This window comes from Parus major, chromosome 1A, assembly GCF_001522545.3.
Source record: "Parus major isolate Abel chromosome 1A, Parus_major1.1, whole genome shotgun sequence".
NCBI classification, from domain to species: Eukaryota; Metazoa; Chordata; class Aves; order Passeriformes; family Paridae; genus Parus; species Parus major.
In genome coordinates this window covers 47,115,591-47,140,948 of record NC_031773.1, presented here as the reverse complement: position 1 = coordinate 47,140,948, position 25,358 = coordinate 47,115,591, and the positions used below count along the sequence as shown (strand labels likewise).

General features: G+C 48.0%; 1 protein-coding gene across 1 annotated transcript; it reads left to right on the top strand.

The window, feature by feature from the left end:
* The first annotated feature begins 266 nt into the window (after nucleotides 1-266).
* On the top strand, nucleotides 267-25,104 carry SREBF2 (sterol regulatory element binding transcription factor 2). Its single transcript, XM_015628913.2, has 19 exons — nucleotides 267-437; nucleotides 4,599-4,985; nucleotides 5,904-6,085; nucleotides 7,260-7,400; nucleotides 9,174-9,395; nucleotides 10,512-10,626; nucleotides 10,820-11,001; nucleotides 11,773-11,965; nucleotides 12,898-13,079; nucleotides 13,755-14,028; nucleotides 14,367-14,536; nucleotides 14,756-14,924; nucleotides 15,496-15,616; nucleotides 17,124-17,233; nucleotides 18,519-18,651; nucleotides 19,131-19,299; nucleotides 20,467-20,652; nucleotides 21,530-21,641; nucleotides 22,263-25,104. Exons 1-19 carry the CDS (start codon nucleotides 356-358, stop codon nucleotides 22,481-22,483), a joined length of 3,351 nt encoding a protein of 1,116 aa, XP_015484399.1. The 5' UTR covers nucleotides 267-355; the 3' UTR covers nucleotides 22,484-25,104.
* The last annotated feature ends 254 nt before the right edge of the window (nucleotides 25,105-25,358 follow it).

Sequence of the window (25,358 nt, the reverse complement as noted above, 5' to 3'; positions counted from 1 at the left end):
AGCGCTGCCCCGGCCGCGCTTCCCGTGGGCGGCGGCGGCGGTGCCGCTCCCACGCGCGGCGCGGCCCCGCCCCCTCATGAATATTGCGCGCGGCGGGGGCGGGGCGGGCTATGCTAATGCAGCTGCTGATCGCTGACGCGCCATCACACCACGCGCCGCCGCGGCCGCCGATTGGCCGGGGGCGACCTGGTCTCATTGACAACAAACCGCGGGGGGTGCGCGCGCCGGGGCCGCGGGGGCGGGGCCGCGGGGGCGGGGCCGCGGGCCGGCCCAAGATGGCGCGGGGTCGGCGGCGCCCGCCGGCAGCGGCAGCAGCCTCCGCTTGAGCGCCCGGGGCGGCGGCGGGCCCTGCGCGATGGAGGGCGGCGAGCTGGCCGCCGAGAGCATGGACACCCTGACCGAGCTGGGCGACGAGCTTACCCTGGGCGACATCGACGGTAGGCGCCGCGCGAAGGAGCGGGGGGGTGGGGTGGAGACGGCGCGCGTGGGCTCCCCACGCGTGCTGAGGGGAGCGCTCGGGTGTCCCCGCGGCTGCCGGGCCGGGAGGCGGGGGTGGGCGCTCCTTGGACCGTGTTCCTGGAGTGTTCAGAGTGGGTGCGCTTCCCACGCGGTGCGGGCTGCCACCCCGTCCCGGGTGGGTACAGGCGGGGCTGCGGAGCGCGTCCCGCCGGGCAGCGCTCGCCCGGCCGGCCGGCGGCCACGCGTGTCTCCCCTGCCAGGGGAGCGCTTCTGAGCGACTGTCGTGGAGCTGCCCCACGCCCGGAGGCCGTAGCCGCAGGAAGGCGATGGGAATGTGGGGGTCCGAGCCCACCTTTCCACCGGTGGCCGTCGCGGGAAGGGGTCGGGGAAGGTGCTGACCGTGTCTCCCTGCTCCTGCCGCAGACCCGCGGGGCAAGCGGCGCTGCCCGCGTTCCCCTCGTGTTTCCTCGTGGCTCTCTTAAAGTAGGTGCTAAACGATGGCTGAAGCTGTGCCTCCGCTGCTGCCCGTGGCAGGCCGAGCCTCCCAGCCCTCCCGCACCGAAACAGCTCAAACTGCTTACATTTCCCATTTTCCCTGTCATCCTAAAACTTTACTGCATCGCTGGCACAGCACAAACCTGTGAGAAAACCCCTGTTTTCCACCGAAGTGCAGCAAAATGAAGCGCCTGCGTGTGACGCCCGTTTTATGTATATTTTTGGCGACACCAAGCAGCTCCCGAAAACCCCACTTAAAATGACATTTCTCGCTGTGGTCTGTGCTGTAGGCTGGTGAAGATGAGCTCCTGCTTTAGCTCACTGCTCTGCTGGGCTATAATCCTAAACAGAGCTCAGTTTTGGGGGTGTCCGAAATATCCTTGTTTAGCAGCTGGGAGATAAAATTTAGCAGTACTTTTAGGTTTCAAATTGACACTGATTTGCCACGTAGCATGGGGCAAAATTTATACTCCTTTTTTTCTTTTGACATGAAAGAAGAGCGAACCTTATGAGAGTGCAATGGGCTTATTTATTGCTCATAAAGTTTGATAGTGCACATTGAAGGTGGTGTTTGCTGTTGTTTAGGCACCACCACGTAATGAGTTCTCAGGTTCCATACGGAAACTGAGACGAATTGATGAACCCAGCAATGGCTCTGAACTGAGGTGTGCCCTGGGAGGTGTGATTCAGAGCGATGAGTAACTTAGGAAAACAGCTTCACTTTCCTCCCCACCTCCAGGGGTGGATTTTCCTGGGGAAGGCAGGGGGAAGATACGTGACAATCCTGCTTTTTTTGTGCTCCAGCATGGATTCATCTCAGGGTTTGAAATTTTGCAAGGATTTTCATTTGGTCTTTAAGTTGTCTTGTGGGTGTTCCCCTCCCATTCAGACTGAACGCTCCTCACTGCCTGTTGTGTAGATTTTTATTTTTTTGTGGCAGATGTGCTCTGGGATGCCAGTGTTCACTGGGATCATCCTTCAAGGCAAGGCACAAGGGTGGCCAGGGGGACCCAGTGCTGAGCCCAAAGGCTCTGTCTCTTGCTCCAGCACAAGCTCCTCCACCAGCCATGGGCATCTTCCTGCTGGCAGGGCACTGCTGGGTAACGTGGGAGCATGAGGTTTGAATCAGCTGGAGGTCAAAGCACATCAGGGTTCAGGACATAGAGGTTGTTGAGGTTGGGATCTCCTGCTTTATGTTTCTCAGAGTACAGCATCTCCAGGAGTGTGAGGAAGAGCAACCTCTATTCTGTAAGAGCTGAGCCACAGCCTGGGAGAGGCTGCTGAAGCCCAGACCTTGCCTTTCTGTCAGGTGTTCAGGCCCTGGGCTGATGAAAGTGGTAGGAGCCCTTGGTGGGCTCAGTTTTGGTTTTGTAATACCTTGTTGACATTTTTTAGCCTTGGGTTGGGCTGGGGTTTTTTCAGGTGCTCTGGTGACACTGGGTTTATCACTGATGGCTCCAGAAGCACCTGAGGTTTCTCACAGTGAGTGTAGATATTCTGATTTCTGGGTTGGCAAAGATGTTTCAGAAAGCAGAGATTTAGATTTTGGGTGTTGGCTGTGTCTCTTGCTTTTAATTTTTTGTGTGTTGTTATTAGGAAAGCTCTTGAGCCCTTTAAAAGAGGTGGGTTTGATCCCCTGGCAGTCTTAAAAGTTAAGCTTCAGACTTTTTGTATTTAGTCAAAGTTAAATCTGTCATAAAGATGTGATTCAACTTGTGAGAGCAGGATTAGTTTTTAAAATAAGATATTAAATCTGCTGCATTGAACACAACATTCTTTAAAACACAGTACTTGAAATTTTGTTCTTATGCTGGGAATTCAATCTCCCAGAGCAAATCTCATCTGATTTATGTTTATTCCTTACTTGTGCTGTTTGATAGTGAAATAGCAATACCATCAAATGCAGGGTTTGGGAAGTAGTTTGGGTTATCAGTTTTATCATGGTGAGGGTTATTTGGGATGGTCAGTTGGAATGTGAAGAGCTGTTTAATATCCATCTAGATGTTAATCTTGAAACAGCCCTCCTTGCTCTGCTAGTGCTTTGTGAAAGCTAATTAAGGCAACACATTAAAAAAAATAAATCTGTCATTCCTCTAGTGAGGACTGGAGACAAGGGTTTGGTCCAGCCGGTCCCCAAGGGTGGCTCATGCTGGGGGAGCTGTGCATCCCCACTTAGCATCAGGTTATGAACAGGTCAGAAGGACACATCTCCTCCCAGGCTCCTCCCTCCAACAGACTCTAGTTCTTGAGAGCAGTGGTCATGGACAATGCTTAAATGTGTGTCAGGGTGTGGAGGGATTGCTACTGAAGGGGAAGAGTAGTAGTATCACGCAAGTATGTCGAAATGTGTGTTGAGGGAGCAAGAGGCCTCATCCCTTTGCTCTGCTTCAGACAAAGGAGTGTCAGACAAATTAATTGGATAATGTGTGGGTGGCATTTCAGAGAGCTGTGAAAATTAATAGCCCTCTTATTGCTGGGACATAATCTATAGAAACTTCTTGTCAAAAGTTCACTGCTTCAGACCTACTTCATAAATCACAGCAGCAACATCCTTTGGGGTTTGGGAGTGAGAAAGGTCCTGGTGTAAGTAGCCCTTTGCCATATTTTTTCCTATAAATCAGAAATATATTTTTTGTTTCCTAGATCCATATTTGTTATTTTGTTATAATCTCTCTTAGGTTGTGGTTCCCCTCTTTTCCTGTTTCCAGAAAAAAAAAGAATAGAACGTACAGAAAACCATGGAAGAGGCAGTGCAGCATGGGCAGGTCCTGGGGTGGGGAAGAGTATCTGATTCCTCATGCCACTGACTGCACACAAATCAGGGAAAGCACTCATATGTCTTAAGGTGCCTAACTGGATTAAATTGGATAGGATGGAGGGAAGAGGAAGCTCTTCTTATGAACAACGATCTCTTGGTTATAAAATGTTCACCTCTCGGGGGAAGGTCTATAGTGTTGCAGTAGGAGCCTCTTGATGTGGATTCATAAAATCCTGGAGAAGGTGGGATGGAGAGAACCTGTTGTGCAGTGATTGCAGGCAGAAAACCAGCAGAAAAAGTTACTCTGATGTTTTAAACACATGTATAGATTTATCCTGCTACACTTCTATGAAGTGGTGTTTACTTTCAAGGTTTTCCCCCAGTTTTTGTTATGCTTGTAAGTAAAATAAAGAGAACATTAATTTTTATCCTATATCTTCCTTTTCCAGATACTCAGTGGGGCATTGCAGGTAGGGGACTTGAAAGCTCCCAAAAGTTGGGTGAGAGAGTGGTTTGTGCTAGAATTGTGGAGGTGCTTGGTTTCTTCCTTCTGCAAGGGTTAGACTGAAGGAGTGGTGGAACAAGACTCTAATATTTTAGTTATATATATTTTGGAGATGGCTTTAAGGTCTAGTCTGTGCTTGGATCTTGTCTGAAAAAGTGTTGTGTGAGGGTCTTACTTTTAGCCCTGAAGAACAGCAGCAGTCCTGGCCACATCCTGGTCTCTCTCTGGAGGTGTTGCAGTGGTGTGATGTGTTCTCTGAAGGTTTTGAAGGACCAGAGCTCCCTTCTGTGCACACACACCATCATTCCATGATGTTAATGCCAGGTGTCAAAGTATTTAAGCAACAAAACAGCATTGAACAAATTTTCTTCTGTTTTACAGAGATGCTGCAGTTTGTCAGTAACCAGGCAGGAGATTTTCCAGACCTCTTTTCGGATCCCTTGTGCAGCACCTTCCAGGGTGGCAGCAGCAGCAGCAGCAGCAGTGGGACCCTGGAGCCGCAGTTGCAGCGGCCCTACAGCCAGGTGCAGCTCCAAACCTTCCCGCCACCCCCTGCATCCCCCCAGCTCCAGAGCCTGCCGGTGAAAGCAGCACAGACGACACCTCCAGCCCCTCCACGCTCGGCTCCTGTCCTGCAGCCGCGGCCCTCAGTGCAGCCCCAGCTCCAGCAGCAGGCTGTCATGATTACACCAACGTTCAGCTCTGCTCCCCAGACCAGGATTATCCAGCAGCCAGTCATCTACCAGAATGCAGCCACAAGCTTCCAAGGTACTGCTTGCGGCGCTCAGGTTACAAGTGTGCCTGGTGCACGTGAGATTCCAGGATGCTCAGGTTGTGGATGTGCCTGGTGCACTTGCAGTAAATGGCATCTGTGTTCAAACTCCAAGTGCACCTCCAGTCATGACGACCCTGATGATGCTTTGCTTGTGATGCTGCCTGTGGGGTGTCCCTTCTCCTACCTGTGTGGCTTTGGAGTTGGGGGAGCATGAGAAATTGTCAGGAACGGGATCTTAAGTGTTTTTGTGTGACCTCTTACCATAGCTGTTGTCTTGCTGTTCTCCTCTGGCCTGACCCTCTGCCCTATTTCTCTTGGGAGGTTTGAGAAAAGAGGTCTTATAACACCATTGTTGGCAACCCTGTTCTCTCACTGGTGGGTGCACTGGGCAGATCCAGTCTGTCCCACACAGCAGTCTGGAATGAAGGCACATTTTATCTACCAAACTCTGTAGCTCAGTACTTGCACTGAGCAGAGACACCTGTAGGAATATTCAGCGATCTTCCTTTGTGAATGCTGGATGACTTCATCCTCTTCAGTAGGTCTTGAGTCTTTATGTAACAGATAGGATCCTATGGTCCACCAAGACCAGGGGAGTGGGAAAGTGCAGGTTGGATGTCCTGTATCATGCCACTGAAGCAGAGTCCTGTGCTATCAGACTAAAGGGTTTTGGCTTTATTTTCTATTAGCTGATACTCTGTGCCTCCTGGAAAGCTGCTATTCTAGGTGCAGTGTCCTCTTGCAGGGGGCACCAAAGCAGCTGGAAGCTTCCCAGCATGTGGGATGTGTTAGATGAATGCCGCCTACTGAGAAGCTCTGGGAAGAAGAGGAGTGATGCTAGGAGCATTTCCAGGCTCCAGGAGGGAGATGTGTGTCTCTCGACCATTTCTGACATCTCTTCTGCTTTTCAGTTCTCCAGCCCCAAGTGCAGAGCCTGGTGACGTCCTCGCAGGTTCAGCCGGTTACGATCCAGCAGCAGGTGCAGACGGTGCAGGCCCAGCGAGTGCTGACGCAGGCTGCCAACGGCACCATCCAGACCTTAACGCCAGCCACTGTCCAGACTGTTGCTGCACCACAGGTCCAGCAAGTTCCGGTAAGTAAAAGTGCAGAATGATGCAGGGATCCAGCAGAACAAGGAAGTGCTTTCATGGGTCTGGTCCCCTGGCTTGCCTGGGGAAAAGTGGTGAAGCTGTAGGGCTGGTGATCCTGGCTAGGATTGCTTCGCCACAAATGTTTTTAAGCCTGAGGGGTATTTCTAACCACCCTGTGTCCCAGTAGCATTCTACTTTATGCAGGTCACGTGGGAGAGTCCCTGTTGTGAGATGTGATTGACTTCTGGGCAATGCTCAGCAACTGTTTTCAGTAAAACAGTGACTAAATGCAGTTTAAAATATTTTTTTTAACTTGGTACTGCCAAACCCAGTTGGAAACTTTACTTGAACAGGATTTCTTTGACTTTTGCTTACTTCTTTGCACATCCATCCCCTCTACCACTAGTTGATACTGAAATGTGTTCTTCTAATTCTTCTGTCTTGTTTTTTTAAATAGTTTTACTGTTACAGTGCCAAATGACTTTTTCACTCTTGTGCATCTTTGTTGTATTAAAGAAAAATGTTTGTCTATGAGATTCAGTATGACAAAATTGCTGTGGCTGAGTTGTACTGTGCCATCTCTGGTGTTCTCAGAGAGTCAACAAGATTTATTTGAAAGTTGAATAAGAGCAAATAAGTTTGACTTATTTGTACTTATTTCTTATTTGAAGGAAATAAAAGCAAAATAATTTACAGTGGATTTTGATCTGCTTGATGTTAAAGGTACAGATCCTTTCAGTGAAATTGCAGGGAGAACTATGGGTGTTTGTCAAAGCAGAGTGTCCTAGCTGTGTTAGACTGAATACTCAGACAGTTAATGTAGAGAGCTAATTATAGGTGTAACTGGAGATGGGAAAGCAGCTTTTCCATCAGCTCTTTTGTGTTTTTACATACTTGTTTACTTCTGGTGACTGGTTTGAAAACCACTGTCCTGGTGGTTCCTCTGCCCCACTCTATCCAGTGTGGTTCAGACAGTCTCCTGCTCAGAGTTTGCACTGGGGCTGACGGAAAGCATCCAGGTGATTCAGGGTGCAAGTCAAAGAAATACCCTGCTCTTTTGCCAACCACTGAGTTGTAAAGCTATTACAACTCTGTCAGGGCTTACCTCTGGCTACTGAGATCAGCAGGGAAATATGTGCCTGCTCTCCTCTTCACCTGTAACTCTTTTCAACCTAGGTTCTTGTCCAGCCTCAGATCATAAAAACGGATTCCCTGGTCTTGACAACCCTGAAAACAGATGGCAATCCTGTTATGGCTGCAGTACAGAACCCAGCACTGACAGCACTCACTGCTCCCATTCAGACCACAGCTCTGCAGGTACCCTGTGGATGTCCTTCCATCCCTTTCCTCACTGATGTCCTTTTCTGTTAATGCAAGGAAGAGATTTGTACTTTAGCGTTCTGCAGTGGCACAGACAAGAAGGGGTTTTGAAGGCTGTTGTACACACATGCAGGGCGACTAATACCCTGTTTCTGTCAAGGCTAAACACACAGATTGTACTGTTTGGCAGCCTTCCCATGGCCAGTAAGCAAAGACCAAGGGCACATTTCTGTTTACCTTTTTCTGGTACTACAGGGAGAGGAATATGACCTAAAAACTCAGTCTAGTTTTTAACTTGAAGCCAAAAGCTAACTTGCTCAGAGTACCTGTGGAACTTCCTCTTGCCCCTCAGTAGTGTCTAATAGTAATATATTAAATGTGACAACTAATTAAACTACTTTTCAGAGGGTGTTTGCAGGAAGGATTTATTAGAATCATGGGAGGTGGCATTTGTGCTTCATGGCCTCCATTTCTAATCAAGTCTTAGAAATGTATGCCCCCAAAGAAATATTTATTATGATCTTGTTTGTTCTGAACAGATATCTTTGTATAAATATTTACTGGGGGGAGATAAACTTGTCAGTGTGGACCCAAATTTTGACTTCTTTTGCAATAGCATGGTATGCTTCTTAGATACTTATTAGTAGTTAGGCTAAAATCTTCAGTTAATCTACTTGCTTTTAGATGATGTTTTCACACAACTTGAGGCTTATGAGGTTGTGTCTATCTGAGGCATGTTTGAACACATTGAAATTAGGTGGATATTAGCCAAGGAAAAGTATAAGACTTAAATTCACTTATTTGTCAAGTTCCAACTTGAAGTGAAACTAAACTAATTTCTGGTATCCCAATTAGAAGACTATTTCAGAGTCAAAATTGTTCCTGAAATTGATAATGACTAGTTTATTCTCATGGCTAACTCTCTAGACTAGTTAATATGTCTGTCTTTTGACAGAAATAACTTACTCTCCATAGCTACTTGCTTCCCTGATCCTTGGTGTACTTCAGAGAGCACTTGTGCTTTTCTAAATCTTGCTTTGCTGGATTAAGCAGTCTAAACTTTGTTTCACTGCAGCTGTCCTAGGAGGCCCTCTGTGCAACTGTTCTAGTGGGATTCATCATATTCTATCTCTGAAGACATACTGCTTTAATTTGCTGTAGATGGTCTGTCCTACATCTAGATGCCCAAGTTCGAGCTTTTCGTTCTGCTGTATATCACACATTAGTCTTAGTTCCTCATATTAAGGTATCTTTATAGCTTATGGGGTTTTTTTTCCTTCATTTAATCAAATTCAAATCAATTTGAACTGCATTCCTCAAGCCAAAGGTTGTTTTTTCATGGTTGGATCCTTTTTAGCACTGTCATTACTTGTGTCATTGGAAGTAGTGTAGGCTTTTGTTGTTTTCATGATTATTTGTCCAAAGAAAAGGTGGATTTGGACACTTGGAGTGTAAAGCTGTAGGAACAAGGAGGAGCTTTGGTCCCTTTCTCTATTTAAGTGGATGAACAGAGCGTAGTATTGGCAGAAGTGTTGGTGCGCTTGGAGAACAAGAGATGTTCTTATTCCACAGTGGCCACTGTAGGAGCCAGAGCGACAGATTTTTCCTGTGTTGCTGTGCCAATGCTTGTGCCAGCTAAGAAAGATGGAAGGAATTTGGCATCTCAAACATTTTCTGAGCTGTACCAACTTTTCCTGATTCTTCTTTGTTTACTCCTTCTTTCTTAACTGAATTGGTTGATTGCTCTTGACACTTGTTGTGTCTTTGTAGACCCTCGTTGGGAGCAATGGGACCATTTTGACCACAATGCCGGTGATGGTGGGACAAGAAAAAGTGCCTATCAAACAAGTTCCTGGGGGTGTCAAGCAACCTGAACCACCTAAAGAAGGAGAGAGGAGAACAACTCACAACATCATTGAAAAGCGCTACCGGTCATCCATAAATGACAAAATCATTGAGCTGAAGGACCTTGTCATGGGGACAGATGCCAAGGTAAAGATGGGGAATAAATGCAAATGTGGTGTTAGAAATACTTTGTCTTCAGGTGCTCATTTGCTCTACCAAATGAAGCCTTTGGGTACATGTGGTTGTGAGTAGCCTGCACATGTGTGTTGGGGTAAGACTGGTGAGAATCATCTGTGCTCAGTAATTGTATTCACAAAGTGTCATCTGTAAAATACTGACTTTACTATACTAGTGGTACTGTTTCTTGAAAATAAGCTATACCTTACACATTTGTTCTTATTTTAGGCCTAACTTAAAATAGGCCCTCTAGGTAGAATATCCAAGTGGATGTTCTGATAACTCTGCCAAACCAGATCTTGCTTCAATTGAGTTTCCTTTTCCATGTGACTGCAGTAAGGATGAGGGTTTACAGAGCTTTCCAATTTATTTCCTTTAGACATGAGCTGTAAAAAACTCCTGCTTGCTCAAATATTGGAAGCCTTCTTGCACCAAATATTCAGGGTTTGTTCAGCTTGCTTTACCTCATGCTGGTGAGGCAGGCAGTAGTATTCTTGATACCTTCTGTGACTACTGCACTAATAATTGCTCTAGTGAAGTCACCTCCTGATGCTGGAAGTGGAAGCTTTTAAAAACATGGGTAGTGTGCAGTGGCTTCATAGTACTTTTGGCTTGTGTTTAGAAGATAAACTTGCCCAATGTTGCTGGAAGGAAGGATTTGCATGGAGATGGCTAAGCAAGGCAAGGGGGAAACTACTTATCTCAGAATGTAGCAGTGATTAGGCAGCATCTTGTTCTATCCCAGAACTGATCCACTTCATTTACAAACTGTGGTGCTTTCAAAGGATTATTTCTGGCTGAAATAAAAGTTCAAACCTAGTTGTGAACTGCATTATAGTTTGGATGTTAATCTGTTTCCATTGTACTCTTTTTTAAAAAGATCTTGGATAGACCTCATCCTTGTGTATCTTTGATGCCTTGCCCACAGAGCATGCTCTGCTAACAGTTCTTTTGCAGCTGCTGAGAGGTCCTTTATACTCTTTTCTTTCACCACATGATACAAAGGGTTGTGGTATTCCTACAGACAAGAGTGATCATTTGATACTCTTAATATAAACTGCTTTTTGTACATTTAATTCCTTACAGATGCACAAGTCTGGAGTCCTGAGAAAAGCTATTGACTACATTAAATACCTGCAGCAGGCTAACCATAAGCTGAGGCAGGAGAACATGGTTCTGAAGCTGGCTAACCAAAAAAACAGTAAGTTGTGGAGGCTCTGTAGCAGAGGGGAGGCAGTCAGCATGGATGTAGGATGTATCTTACAGTTTCTTATCCTTGACAGAGGTTGTATTGATAGTGGCCAGTGTTACTCCAGATGACAGAGCCAATCTGAGAGCTACTGACAGGAGTCAGGATGGAGAAACTTGTACATAATGCACTCTGATTTTTTCAGAGCTGTTGAAGGGCATTGACCTGAGCAGTCTGGTTGACAATGATGTAGATCTGAAGATAGATGACTTCAACCAGAACGTGCTGCTGATGTCTCCTCCAGCCTCTGATTCAGGATCCCAGGCTGGCTTCTCTCCCTATTCCATTGATTCAGAGCCAGGAAGCCCGCTCCTTGATGATGCAAAGGTATTTGTGACTTTAAGTGTCAAATTCAGGGTATCTCCTTCAGGATATGTAAGATTTAGAATTTAAATTCTTCTTATTCTCAAGAGTAGAGCCAGCAGACATCTGGCAAGCAGATTTTTAGGGCTTAGAGATCCTTTGTAAGGATGAAGAAGGTGCATGTGTATGTTTTATCTTTCTCGAAATATTGAGACTATTTCCTGAGCTGTATTACCTGAGTCCTGCCTTAGCTGCTGGTAGAACTGTGCTTATCCTGTACAGTCTCTGTGGACTTACAGCACCTGTTCATTACCCAGGGTACCCATGGCTTTCCAGAATATATATGTCCAGTGAGGAAGCCAGGAGAACTTGGAAAAATGGATGGTGACATCAGGTGTGGGTAATGAGACCATAAGTAATCAGAATAACAAAAAGCTGTTAGCTGTCTTTGGCTTACGGGTTTGTTTTGTGGATATCACAGAAGTGGGTTTTCTGGGAGATCCTCAAAAGAGTAAGGACAGCAGAGGTTAATCCTAGCCTAACCCAGGGATACAGTTACTGAAATGACTGGACACAGAAGGAAGTTGAAGACAGTCAAATAATTCAGCCTTATCTTACTAAGCTAAGAAAAGCTTTACTGGAGTTCTTGCTCATTTGGAGATCAACAGCAAATTTATACACGTTCTGTTTCTCCTTCTTCTCCATCCCTTCCTTGGCATTAACATTTTTTATGCTCCAGAATGGTAAGCATTGTGTTTTTTTCTCCTTTTTCTCTCCATTGCTATTCCCTTGAAGGTTAAAGATGAGCCTGACTCTCCTCCTGTGGCGCTTGGTATGGTGGATCGCTCTCGAATACTCCTCTGTGCTCTCACATTCCTTTGCCTTTCCTTCAATCCACTGACATCCCTCCTGGACGCCCGAGGAACCCCCGAGTCCGACAGCCTGGTGCGCCATGGCTCCGGCAGGAACGTGCTGACGATTGAGTCAGGTAAAAAAACCAGGATAGTTTGGGCCACAGAGGATGTCCCACCTTACACCTTCTCCCTGGAAGCCACCTGCAGCTGTGAGGGCTGCTGGTCACGAGGTGGACAGCGGCTGTGGTTCAGCATGATGGGTTTGTGTGTTCTGGGAGTTGTACAACCTTTATTTAATGGGTGGGGAGGGGCAGTAACTGCAGGGCAGGGCACGGAAGGAGAGCCAGCCTGGCTATGGCTCCAGTTCACATCCAGTGCTCTTGCATAAAACCAGCCATGGCTCAGCGTGGTGAGGTTGAGGTGGCACCTATTTGTAGGCCAGCAGTCTGAGCTTTTGGCATAGACCCTTGAAAAGTAGTTCAGGGCATCCTCTTGTTTGCAGTCTTTGAGGGGTGTTCACTTTATATTTGTTTTTAAGGTAACTGACTGATTTTTGTCACTTAATCATAAAGTATTACTACACTGTTGCTACAGAGTCTTGCAACTGGCTTGTTGACACACTCGTTCCATAAAATTCATACTTAAAAGTACAGCTTAGGAGAGGGTAGGGGATGCTGTAGGCATGTCGTTGTTTTCCTGACTGCTGAATATGGTTCTTCAGTGTTGCTTTCTAAATTTAACTAAGATTAGAAAATGATACTGGAGTATTGAATACCTGTGGGTGTGTCTTGCAGAAGAATCGGAAGACAGCTCTTGGAAAACTAAGTGCTGATTCATTTTTTTTTTATACATCAGTCTTGTAGAAATCATCATTTAGTTGGGAATGTTGAGGGTTGGAGTTTGGATGAAGAGGTTGTCGGTATAGCTGTTTCCTGATTGAACTGCATTCTTTGCAAAAGCTGATTAGACATGTGGCAAACATAGCAAGACATCCTTCAGGGTCCATGCTCATGTTGCCAGTGCCCAGGTTAGATTTTAATTTTCCCTTTTGGGATATCCATTGTAGATGCAGCTGGTTGGTTCGGTTGGATGATGCCCACCCTAATCCTGTGGCTTGTGAATGGAGTGATTGTTCTGAGTGTGTTCATAAAGCTCCTTGTGCACGGAGAGCCGGTGACCCGGCTGCACTCGAGGTCCTCGGTCACCTTCTGGAGGCACCGCAAGCAAGCGGACCTGGATTTGGCACGGGTAAAGTTGACTCGTTATTTTGCATCAAATGCATCTTTCAGATGGTATTGTGGGTAAATGTTTCCCAATGAGGCAGTGGCTTGGCACTTGCAAGAGGGTGGTATTACTTGAGTGGATCATCCTGTGTGATTTCAGAGAAGCTGTTGCCGGGTTGTTCTGAACCGTTTACTGTCCTACTCAGCCTAAGTTAGTGAGGCATGGAAGCGGTGGAAGAGGCTCCTAACTTCTGTCCTTGTTGCTAGCTACTGCATGTTGTATCAATTTTTGGCTTCAACATCTTGGGTTTTGTCCAGAATCTGGCCTCTGCTGTGTCTGTCTGTCTGCTGTCCTCCAGCCTCTTGGAAATCCTCTTTATTGTTGAGGAAACATTTGGCTTTTGATACGGGAACCCTGAAATTTCTATGGTACTTGACGAGGCAGGAAACTTTTCATCTAGTCCTGATGTCTCTTACAGGCAATGCAGCATCAGAACCACATGTAGAAAGTTTGTTTAGGGCCAGATTTCAAGCTGGTGTTAAACTGCTGTTATGCTTTCAGTTTCTGTGCTGATGTTCCTCTGCTAAAGATCTTGTCCTGACTTACACATCAGTTTGTCTTGCTCCCAGTGCCAAGGAGGTCCCATAGTGTCTCTGAGAGTGATTTTTGTTGCTGAAACTTTCATTGTGCTATTTGCAGGGTGATTTTGCTGCAGCTGCGTCAAACCTGCAGACTTGCCTGTCAGTACTCGGACGAGCACTGCCAGCTTCCCGCCTGGACTTGGCCTGCAGCCTGTCCTGGAATGTGATCCGCTATAGCCTGCAGAAGCTGGCACTGGTGCGGTGGTTGCTGAAGAGGACTTCTCATCAGTGGCGGGCAAGGGAGGCCACTGCAGGATTCGAGGATGAGGCCAAGACCAGCGCTCGGGATGCGGCCCTGGCCTATCACAAGCTCCATCAGCTCCACATAACAGGTGGGAGCAGAGGTGGCAGATCTGCTGTGCCTGGTTCTCCTGAATCAGAAGACTCAAAGCTAATCCTGGAACATACAGGGAGAGCACTACAGACTCTGTCCTCTGGGAGGGCTGCTGTTAGAAATTAGCCTGACAAATTTTAGGAACCACTTACTAAAACATAACAGGTTCATGTGATAAAAGAACTCTATAAGAACAGCTGAAGCAACAGCAGTGTAAGCTTCTCATGTCAACAGGTTCTTGTTTCTTTATGATAGCAGCCCTGCAAATGATGGTAGTATTTAGTAGCTGGTACTACTGATTAAAAATTAACACTTTTCCTTCTCCTGCTGGTACAGGTAAACTTCCCTCCAGCTCAGCTTACTCAGGCTTGCACATGGCATTGTGTGCTGTGAATCTGGCTGAGTGTGCAGAAGAAAAAATCCCACCCAGCACAATGGCAGAAATCCACCTGACAGCTGCAGTTGGCTTGAAAACCCGCTGTGGAGGCAAGCTTGGCTTCCTAGCGGTGAGTTGTGTTATCTTCCCCGATCACACCCTCAAGCAGAGATGTAGGAAAGCCTGGAAGCTGGCACTGCTGTATCTTGGAGAGGGCATCTGATAGCACTACAATTAAAATATGACCTGCAATTACGATACAAGCTGTAATTACAATATGATCTTTGTCCTTGGTGGTGCTGCTCTTTCCCTAGATACTGTTCTCAATGTTATCCTCTCCTTTTGCCAGAGCTACTTTCTAAGCCAGGCTCAAAGCCTGTGCAGCTCAGAGCGAAGTGCCATTCCTGACTCGTTGCGTTGGCTGTGCCACCCCCTGGGACAGAAGTTTTTTGTGGAGCGAAGCTGGACGGTGAAATCTGCTGCGAAGGAGAGCCTGTACTGCACGCAAAGGAATCCTGGTGAGAGCCACTCATTTCCCAAGTGTGTGGCATCCCAGCACGTTGAGCCTGGCAGCCCCTCCACTCTTGTCTGGGACAAAAGCAGGTGTCGTGTTTGAGAGCTTGTTCTTTTATTCCCACCCTGCTTGTGGTTCTGATGGGTGAGAGGGCCTGAGGAGCTGATATGTCTCCTCATCCTGCAGGATCTGGCTTGCCTCCCTTTGTATCCTGTGCTGTGTCATACTGCTTGTCATTTTATCTGCTGGAGCACAACCCAAAGGTGGCCCTGAATGTCAGGGAGTGACTTTGGGGTGACCAAGGTTTATTCTCTGCAGAGCAGTGTCCTCACTGTTTTGCTGAGAGGCTGAAGTGCCAGAGGGATCTTTGGCCAAAGGCTGTAGCTTTACAGGTGGATTAAAAGGATAAAAATGCCATAAAAACTTAGTCTCTAAATCATTCCATTAGTATCTTGAGAATTTCCCTCTACTATTCTTCCTCATGCTCTTTCCTACATTTTGATTCTTCTGAGTGTTTTGGTAGGTGTCTATGGCGATATGCAGGTTAAATTATTTGGTTTATCCTTCTCCTCTAGCGGATCCCATTGCACAAGTCCATCAGGCGTTCTGTGAGAACCTGCTAGAGCGAGCAGTGGATTCACTTGTGAAGCCTCAGACTAGGAAAGAGGTAGCAGGACAAGAGGAGGAGGAGTCATGGTGAGTATGAGTGGCCCACTGGGCACTGCTGGCCAAGCAGCAGGCTCTGAGGCAGAGCTCGTGATGGAGTGCTGTGGGGAAGACTGGGTGGTTAGTCCTCGTAAAAGGCTTGGAATGACAATGCTAGCCTGACCACCAGAGTTTATTAGCAGAGCAAGCTCTGCCTCTTTGTATTAAAACCTCTGAAGTCAAAGGTGAACCTGGGTGTGGTGGGGATTTCTGGTGTTAGCTGGGGTAGTACTGGTTGATTGCTCAACTAAATGGTTGGTACTTTCTGTGCAGAGAAAAAGTTTAATGTTCAAGGGGACTAAAATTAGCATGCACCTAGTTCTTCTATAGACTAGCACACATGTCCAGGGCTTTTAGAGTGTGAAGGTCTGGCATGTCAGAGAGTGAACTCACCAGCTTGCTACTTTGTGCATGAGTGTTCTTCTGACTGAGTGTAATATTTGACCTCAGTAAAGAATCAAACAGACATGTGGAAAGAGGATAAAAGATGATGTTGAACATAATTGTCATTGTCTCTAAGCTCTTTAACCAAATTAAAGGGGAAAATAGGATGGAAAGCTTTTTGCTTTTTGTGTTGAACCATGTCAAACTTTTTCCTGGACTCCATGGTAAACAGGATCCCAGTCTTTGCAAGTAATTCAGCACTGTTCGCAGCTGATCTCCAGATATGCTGGTGTCAGAAAAATGTTACATACATACATATATATATATATAGGAAGCTCTGTAAGGATCTTGTCCCAAGAAAGTGTGGGTAAAAGCCTCAGATGGGAAGATAACCCTACCTGTGTAGGAAAACCATCATACCTTTAGCTGTGAGTTTTTTCCCCAGTCTTGTCTGTTTCCTAACAGAGAGAGAGCAACAGTTTGGTTCAATTGCTTGCAATCAGATGCTGCTGTTGGGAGAAGGTAGCAGGATTTGTATAAGGGAAGTGGATTGTCACTATACTTGTGGGAGTGCTGTCTCTTTTTGGGAAAGGACTAAATTTAGTAAAGTAGCTAGCTTTTTTGTCCCACTCTAGGGGTGGGAGTGCAAGATCTTCATCTGTAGCATGTCCCAGTAAATTAGGTCAATGCTGCATATGTTATTTTCTCTGACCAGTGCTGAGAACATGCTGTCACTTCCACTCATACATATTTGCATATATGCAAATAATCAGAGAAGTGTAGTTCAGCCTCTTTTGGAGGCAGTGATTGAAAAGGAGCCTGTAATTAACTTGCAATGTATGTCTATGTTTGAGGTGAGACTTGAGGTTAAATCTAGTTCTGTGGCTGGTGGTCATGAAAGGGGAGATATGAAGCCATTCCTCTCAGAGCATCGCTCTGCACTTCTACTCATGGGGTGTTCTCTTCAGTCCAGCAGGGTTGTGTTACTTGTAGAGCTCAAACTTTCTGTGGGCTTAGTGGGTCAGCTCTGTTTAAACATGACTTTTGAGTGAGAAGTGCCTTGGTATCTTCTGTTTGACAGCATAGCAAAGATCTCCCTTGTTCCTTGTTTCAGTGAATTCTCGGGTGCCATGGAGTACCTGAAATTGCTCAACTCTTTCCTGGACTCAATGGGAAGTGGAACCCCACCCTTTGCCAGCAGTTCTGTCCTCAAGTCTGCCCTGGGTAAGTCTGGCAGAACTGAAGCTCTTTAATACACAGGATCTACTGCAAATACAAATTCCATCTCTCTACCACCTCACAAACTCTAATCAAGGGGAAATGCAGTCCTTGGAGTGAGGCCTGATTGCATGGCAGTGTGGTACCAGAGCTCAGACTGGAAGAAGGTAATTAAGAAGACTTATAAATTGGCTCTGTGTTGTAATGCTGGGTGCCCAGCCCAGCCAGGGACTACTGCTATTTGTGTTGCTGAGCAGTATTTTATTTCTAATCTGAACCCCGTGCCCTCACCTGAGAGTTTGTTCCTAGCAGTGCAAAGTGAGAGGAAGGGTGGAGCATATAAACAAACGTAGCAGCATTGCAGTTGAAGTACCAGAAGGTTTTTTTCCCCTTAGTTACCTACTGAATGGGGTTGCCTTCACTTTCACAATGGCTGTCAGATATATTCCTCAATCTCCAGAGGGACCAGCAGCCTCTGCTGTAGGCAAGCTCTGGACATACATTGGTAGGTGCTTGTTTTAGTCCGCTGGTGTGCATTTAGTGGGACAGCAAGGGCTGCAGAATCCTTCTGAGCCATGCACTCATCTGGGCTGGGTTGGTAACAGGCTTCTGGAATATTTGCTTTGCTTGGTGTTGGTACAGACTACACCTGGCAGCTCACTGGGTTGCTGGTGCAGCTTTAGACAAAGACTAACTGCTGTACCTAAAATGTATAGAGCAAACAGTAGGAAAACTAAATAATTATTTTTTTAAAGAGAAGTCTGTGCTTGGGTCAGTATTGCCATAGAATTAAAAAGCAGATTGGAGTAGCAGAACATATTGGCCCTAAGCAGGCTTTGGGAAGTTTCTGAGGGGATGTTAAATAATGAAGGAAATTATACAGGGAACCTGATGTACTGTCTTGATGGTGATTAGTGCCAATCATGAGTGTATATATGAGTGGAGTTGTTATTTTGGGGTGGTGAATGGAGATCATTGTCAGGAAGGAAGTCAACAGATTTCGAGACAGGTTGGTGGGATACACTCTTGTTGACAAGATACAAACATGCCATCCAAAACTCTGCTTGCGGTCAGATGTAGAATGTTTGCATGCTGCCAAGTTCCTTTGTGTTCTTGAAGCACATTTCAGCGTTCACACGGACAGCTGAGTTCCCGTGGGATCAGTTTGGGCTCATTAGCATCAATCCCAGCAGAAGGTGCTGGCAAGGGCCTGATATACCTGTCCACCTCTCCAAGTGTGAGGGAGTCAGGTGTGCTCTCCTGGGCTGCAGCTGCTGGTTTTGTTTTGCAGGTCCCGACGTGGTGTGCCGGTGGTGGTCAGCGGCCGTGGCTATGGCAATCGCTTGGCTCAGAGGGGATGATGCCGCTGTGAGGTCACATTTTGCAGAAGTGGAGCGCATGCCAAAGTCCCTGGAGATGTCAGAGTGCGTAGGCCTCGTAGACGTTTCAAACTGCTGCTCCTTCTAAACAGGGGTGACTCCTTCCCCTAATGCTGTCCTTAGGGTCACACCTACCTGTGCTCTGCAAGTGCCAGTGTGCTCGGCAGTTCATGTGTAGGTCAAGGCTTGCAGACTGATAGTAAAACTGTGGACTGGAAGTCACAGTCATAGTTGCTTCTTTAGGAGGTGTCTTTTGGCTTTCTTTGTTCTAATTGCGCAGTCTCCCACCTTCCAAAATCAAACAAAACTCACATGAGGATGGTGTCACCATCTCTGTTCTTTTGCAATAAAGAATCTTTGCCAGCTTTCTCTCATTTCTCTGTGCTGTCTGTGTAGGTGAGGAACAATTGCCATCTTTTTTTTGTCTAAGGAGTGATGATATCCCTTGAAGGTGGGAGAGTGAAAGCTGATGGTGTGGCAGCATGACATGGTATTGCTTGAAAGCAACCTGCTTTCTCTTTCAGGAACGCCCTGGTGAAAGCTACCTTCTATATGTGTAAAGCCATGCAGGCCTCTCTGTCTGGGAAGGCAGATGGACAGCAGAGCTCCCTGGGTCACTGTGAGAGGGCCAGCAGTCACTTGTGGAACAGCCTCAACATGAGCAGTGGCATGTCCAGCACCGTCCTCAACAATGTAAGGATTATGAGCCCTGGGATAACCCGTGTCTTGTTTGTAAAGTTGGTCTTTGCTGCAGGTGTGTCACTTCCCTGTTGTAGCTGCATTCTCCATTCACTCTGTGTATCTTGGGATTAGAGGGGAGACTTCTTCCCTATCCTTGAAAAGGGCATTGCCATTGCTCTGTTTCTGCTGTATGGGGTGGGGAGCAGAGTCACAAGTACAGTGTTATCTCCCTGGGCACTGTGTCAGCTCTCACTCCTCTCATTCTAGTAGCTGTCACCTCTTTCTGGTGCTTTGACCAGTTTGAAATTGGCCCTGCATAGATGGAAAGCATCCATCTCTCTGCTCCAGGTCAAGTTGGTGATACCTGTAAAACAGGACAGCACTAAGTCGAGTTCTGTTTCAGGCCACACTCATGAATGTTTGAATCCTCTAGCAAGGAAGTGTGACTATGCTGTGCTACTCCTGAGTTTGTGTGGGGCTTGTTTCTCTTCTTTCCAGGATTACGTAAAACTGGAGCTTCCCTCCATGGCATATGGGACGTGGTTCTGGTCCCTTTCGTCGTTGCTGGGTGGCAGCTGTAGTGCATTGTAGTTGCATTGCATGTTGTGGCAGTGACTGTGCAATGTTTCTGCAGTGCAGTACAGAGGCACTCTCTGTTCAGCAGCACAGGCAGAGAGCCCTCCCAGAGCCGGGAGTGGTGCTAGGGGGCAGCAGCAGATGGGGAAAAGTGGTTTGGCAGCCGCTGTCGGCTGTGCCAAAACTGCCTCTTTTTTCTCTGCAGGTAGCACGGCTGTCTTTGCTGTTTCCCACTAGTTAGCATCACCGTTTGGGCAGGAAGGCCTTTGCAGGAGGCTGTGTTTCCCTGGGATCAGTTTGCATTTGTTAGTATTGATCCCAGTGAAAAGTGCAGGCAAGGGCATGTAACATTGATGCAATGTGCCCTTGGCACGTTTCCTTGACCTTGGTCGAGAGATGCCACTTGGGCAAAATGCAAAGGTCCGTGTCTTCGGTGCATTGTGGTGGGGTGACATGGCAGGGGGAGGGCAGGGGAGCCCCCCAGGTGGGCAGGAGGTGCCGTGGCCGCCTTCCCACGGGCCGTGTCAGCAGCCACGTAGCTTGTTACTCGCCCAATTCTGTGTGTTACTAAAAGTGTGTGCCCGGGCATCTTGGCTCTTGCAGATGATCCAGCTGCTGGCCTGTGACTTGCTGCTCTCCCTCCGCACCAGCCTGTGGCAGAAGCAGGCGAATGCCAGCCAGGCACTGGGGGAGACTTACCACGCCTCGGCCCCCGAGCTGACGGGCTTCCAGCGCGACCTCGGCAGCCTGCGCAAGCTGGCCCACAGCTTCAGACCCGCCTATCGCAAGGTGATGGCCCGCCTCTCCTGCCTGCCCCACCTCCAGCTTACCTATAGCCCTTCCTGGGGGTGATGGGAAGCTGGTGCCCCTGGAAACGTAGGGTATATGTGAGCTTGTGTGGTTTGGATACTTGGGGTGGGATGCTCTTCTGCTACCAACCTCCATACTTTCTGTAGGTAGGTGATGAGGGAGGCTCCCGTAGGAGTTCAGTGGATGTGGGGAAGTGTCCACTTAAGTTTCTGCGTAGAAAACCATCACGTGTGTATTGCCAAATACCACAGCATCCTGTCTACTAAGGTGGCTTCAGACTGGGTCTGTCCCTCTGGGGAGTGCAGAAGGAAGCTTCCTCAGCTGTGTTGACTCTGCTGAGTAGCTGAAGGGTCAGATGCCTTCTGCATCTGTAGAGCTCCAGGTGCTTTTCTGGGCATTTCCCATTTAGTTCATCTAGTTTTAAGCCTCTGTAGAGGGAGTCTAATACTTGGACACAAGAGCTGTCCTGGTATTGTCCAAACTCTGGATTTCAAAGTTCGATGCTGTTAACAAAGCGCTGCACTAGCAGCATAGGTTAAGAATCCTGCCTGGACCACAGTACCAAAGTTTGCTCTCAGATTTTTCTGCCCTGTTTCCTGCTCTCAATCCTCCCCCTTTCCAGGCCACTCACAGTTAGGTCTCAATTTTTTTTTTCCCTTCCTCATGGTTGCCCTGACCTGCAAATTCCCCAGAGACAGGTGGAAAGATGAGGGAGGAATGTGGAAATGGGTCTCTGTTTTTGTCAAGGTGTCAGTGCTCTGCTCTTGAAATGTGGTGGCTGAGAGGTGACAGCTCAGCCACAGCATCGTCCCTGTGCCAGCCCACCTCTCATCTTCCATCCTGCCTTCCTTTCCAGGTCTTCCTCCACGAGGCCACCGTGCGCCTAATGGCAGGTGCCAGCCCTACCCGCACCCACCAGCTGCTGGAACACAGCTTGAGGCGGCGCACGCCCCAGAGCAGCAAGCAAGGTCAGCCCCAGGGCCCAGGCAGCGACCCACTGCCTGTGGGGCTGGGAGGGGGCAGCGCTTGGGCAAAGTGTGGAGGCACAGATACACCCTGCAGTGTCTTCTGCTGCATCAGGATAATGAGCTCCCATCAGCCTGTGGCTCAAGGCAACGCTTCTGCCATGTTCTCTACGAGCCAGCTAACGTGAGCTGGGCTGGAGGTGTTGGCAAACAGACTGGAAAACATTTGCCTTCATGAAGCTACACATACACAAAACGTGGCCATCTGGGGTTAGGAGCACTCAGTGCAAAGGCATAAGTTGGGAATTCTAAAGGGAAGAGCCAAAAGATGAATGTATGGGAATGGGCAAATATGCATGCCAGTGTTGGGGTGAGCCTTAGGAAGTGAACTGAATGGACCTGTATCTGTAGAAGACAGGACTGACAGTTCCTGACTCTAGCTCGGAGTGTTCTCCTCTGCTAGCCTAAAGGCCCTCAGGATGCCTCCTACTCTTGGCTCAGCCAGGGGATGCCAGACAGAGAAGCCTGTGCTCGGCAGTGGCAGTGGAGGGCCTGTGTTGTGGGGTTTTCTCATGCAGGTGGTAGCTCTGTGGTGAGTTTTCTCTCTTTACTGTTTGCCCATAGGTGAACTGGACACATTGCCAGGCCAAAGGGAGCGAGCCACAGCCATCCTGTTGGCCTGCCGCCATCTCCCCCTCTCCTTCCTGTCCTCGCCGGGCCAGCGGGCGGTGCTGCTGGCCGAGGCCGCCCGCACCCTGGAGAAAGTGGGGGACAAGCGCTCCTGCAATGACTGCCAGCAGATGATCGTCAAGCTCAGTGGGGGCACAGCCATTGCTGCCTCCTAACGCAGGCATGGGTTTCCTTTGTGCAAAGACAGACTGGTTGAGCATCAGCTTGGACTTCCCTTCTGGAGCTTAGAAAAAGTGCTAGGTTAGGGTTGTGCTGGTGGGATCAGGATGGGGTGGGAGGGGGAGGGTTTTGGGTTTGATTTTTTTCTAAACTTGCCCCAGGTTTAGCTTTACTAGCCTCCTTGCTTGTTCTCAGGCACTGCAGCAGGAATCTGTCTAGTTGTGGTTTTTGTCACTATGCCTGGGGCTGTTGAGAAGCGCTGCCCCGACACAAATCACCCGTCCCTGCTTGGGAGAGAAGCCCACGGCACAGAGAAGTGGCACATCCCGTGTCTGTCCTCAGGGGTATTTTGTTCCCTTTCCAAACACCTCTGCAGAAAGGAAATCTCTGGGGAGGGCAGAGGATCTGTTCAAGCCTTGTCCTGTGCGACTGCTGGGGCCTAGGGCTGTTCCCAAAAGAGGGGAAGGCACCAGCTTTCCTTGAGTTGTGTGTCAGGAAACTGAAGCCCCCTAGACCCAACTTCCCTAGGTGCTCTGGGAGTATCGCTTGGGGCCAGTACTGCCTGGAAAATTTCTCTACAGTTTTTATACAGGTTTTTTTATAGGAATGTTTGTGGCTTTACAGAAACATGGGGAACAACGCAGCAGATTTCCCTTCCCTTCTGCTTCATGCGTCTTTTCCTGTGATAGCTGCCTCCGGTTTTCAGCAGGGGGTGGGTTTGTAGCAGCCTGCAACAAGCAGAGCCTGGTAGAAGACCTTGGCATTCCTGGACATCTGGTGCTGGGTGGCAGCAGAGGTGGACATGCTGTGCCCTGCACTTGGCATGAAGGGTGAATGCTTCTCTGGTGCCTTTTTGTTGATGCAGAAACAATTTCTAGAAACAGTTTTTTTTATTTTACTCAACTCCCAGTCCCAGAACTTGTCTTCAGGTGTTTCTCCTTACCTTCTCCAACTGCTCCACAGCTCCTGCAGGATTTGGGAGGCACTGGTTCAGGGTGCAAGTCTCCCAGCTTTGTTAGTGTTGCTATTCCAAGCAGTTTGACTTGCAGGTGTTGAATTGCCTGTGACTTTCCAGGAGTGGGAGGTGGATTTGGGACAGGGAGAGAACGGTTTGCCCTCTTTCTCTCTGCCTTTCCTGTTGCATCTCTCCAAAGAAGTGCAGAGTGGTTGCCCTCTCACATGTGCATATGTGGAAACCAGCCTTTGGCAAGCAGGCATTGCTGTTTCTCCATGTGTGCAGCCAGCATGTTCTCCATGTTGGCAGCTTGAAGCATTTAGATACAGACAGCCATCCTGTCCCAGTGTACTGCCCTGTACTGCCCAACTCCTGCAAATTTTTTACTGGTTTGCAAACAGCTTTCACACGTATCCAGCTCTTGCAGAGAGGCATGAGCTCCTTCAAAATGAGAGGAGAAAGATAAGAGGCTTGTGGTTTCCCTTTGCACAGGGTCTTTTGGCATCTGGGAGGGCCATTTCATGTGCTTCAGCAATTGAACAGGGGTAATGCTAGTCCTGGAGTTGCCCAGCTTCAAGAAGATGGAAATGGGCCTGGAGAAACCCATCTCCCAGCAAAGCCCGTTCCCAGTGATTGTGTTCCGTAGCTGTGTGAGGACCAGAAGGTGTGTTTACCTCTCTCCCTGACTTTATTTGGGGAATAGCTGGTGGCCACCCAGCTTCAATGGCCAGTACTGTCCTACTGGCTGGGGTGTCCCTTGCTTCCTTGGAGTCGGTGGCTGGAGGGAGGGGAGCTCATTGTTTGAGGGGAAGAGGTTGCTCTCAAGAGTGCTTGATCAGTGCAGAGATGCTCTGGTGGCAGCGGCTTCGGCTTTGAGCAGGTACCCCAAGTGTGCAGAACAGCTCTTGAGTTTGTACACATTTTGATTGCTCATTCCCAAATACCCTAGGTTATCAGTGATCCTATTCTGGGGGTTATATTGCCTCTTCCTGATTTCCTTCCTCTTCCATGGCTCTCGTGCTGTCTTCCTTGCTATGGAGTTTTTTTTTCCTAAAAATACAGAAACTCCTTGCCTGTGGCAGCCTCTGAGTTATCTTGCATTTCTCCGGATCTGCGTGCAGCACGTGGGCAGTTCTGTGCTTTAGTAAAACGGGAGGTAAAGCTTTGGGAAAGCAGTGATGCTGAGGTTTCACTTTGTCACTAAGGGTAGTCTGAGCCCTGGGGGCTGGGCTGCAGGGAGTACTGGCTGGGCCAGGAGCTGGGAGAAACTGTTGGGCTGAAACCCAGGTAATGAACAACATGAGGCACTGAGGGTCCTAGCATGGCTGGTATGTCTCTCCCCCCTCCAGAGCAAGGGATCTTTGCCCTGTTTTTTTTCTACACTGTTCAAGAATTTGCTGTCTATCTGTCCCTACAACTTTTTTTATATGTATCTGTATATACTGTAACTTTTTGGTTTGTGGGTGGGAGGAAATTGTTTTATGGATTATGTGAAGAAAGTCTATTTATCCACATGGAGTTGAGAGTAGGGATGCTTTGTGATATGAGATGCAACTGGTGGTGGGGAAGTTCCCCAGAGAACATATCTGCTGTCTGAAAACCCTGTTCCAGGGCTCCTGACATCTGTTACCTAATAAAGATGAATGTTACCACCACCTCCCACCTGACCTCTTTCTCTTAGCTCTATTCATCCCACCCAGCAGCTGCTCTTAAGCAGAGGTGAGCTTGAAAAGTCCTTTAGAGACATAAAACCTCACATGCGCTTTGGGAAGCTGTCAGTCCTTTGTCCAGATAACCTAGAGATCAGAACTGCACCGCTTGCAATGAAAGGCCCTTGGTGGAACAAGTGTGGTGTCTCCGTGTTCCTCTGGAAGCAACTCAAGAGAATGATGGCTTGAGCAGAGCCAAGCAAGGTG

Bases quoted from the DNA above. Each gene is read 5' to 3' on its own strand.
- SREBF2 (XM_015628913.2), top strand. From the start codon at position 356: ATGGAGGGCGGCGAGCTGGCCGCCGAGAGCATGGACACCCTGACCGAG. The intron at 18,652-19,130 runs GTGCGTAGGCCT...TTTCTCTTTCAG, and splicing joins AAGTCCCTGGAGATGTCAGA to GAACGCCCTGGTGAAAGCTA. The intron at 21,642-22,262 runs GTCAGCCCCAGG...GTTTGCCCATAG, and splicing joins GCCCCAGAGCAGCAAGCAAG to GTGAACTGGACACATTGCCA.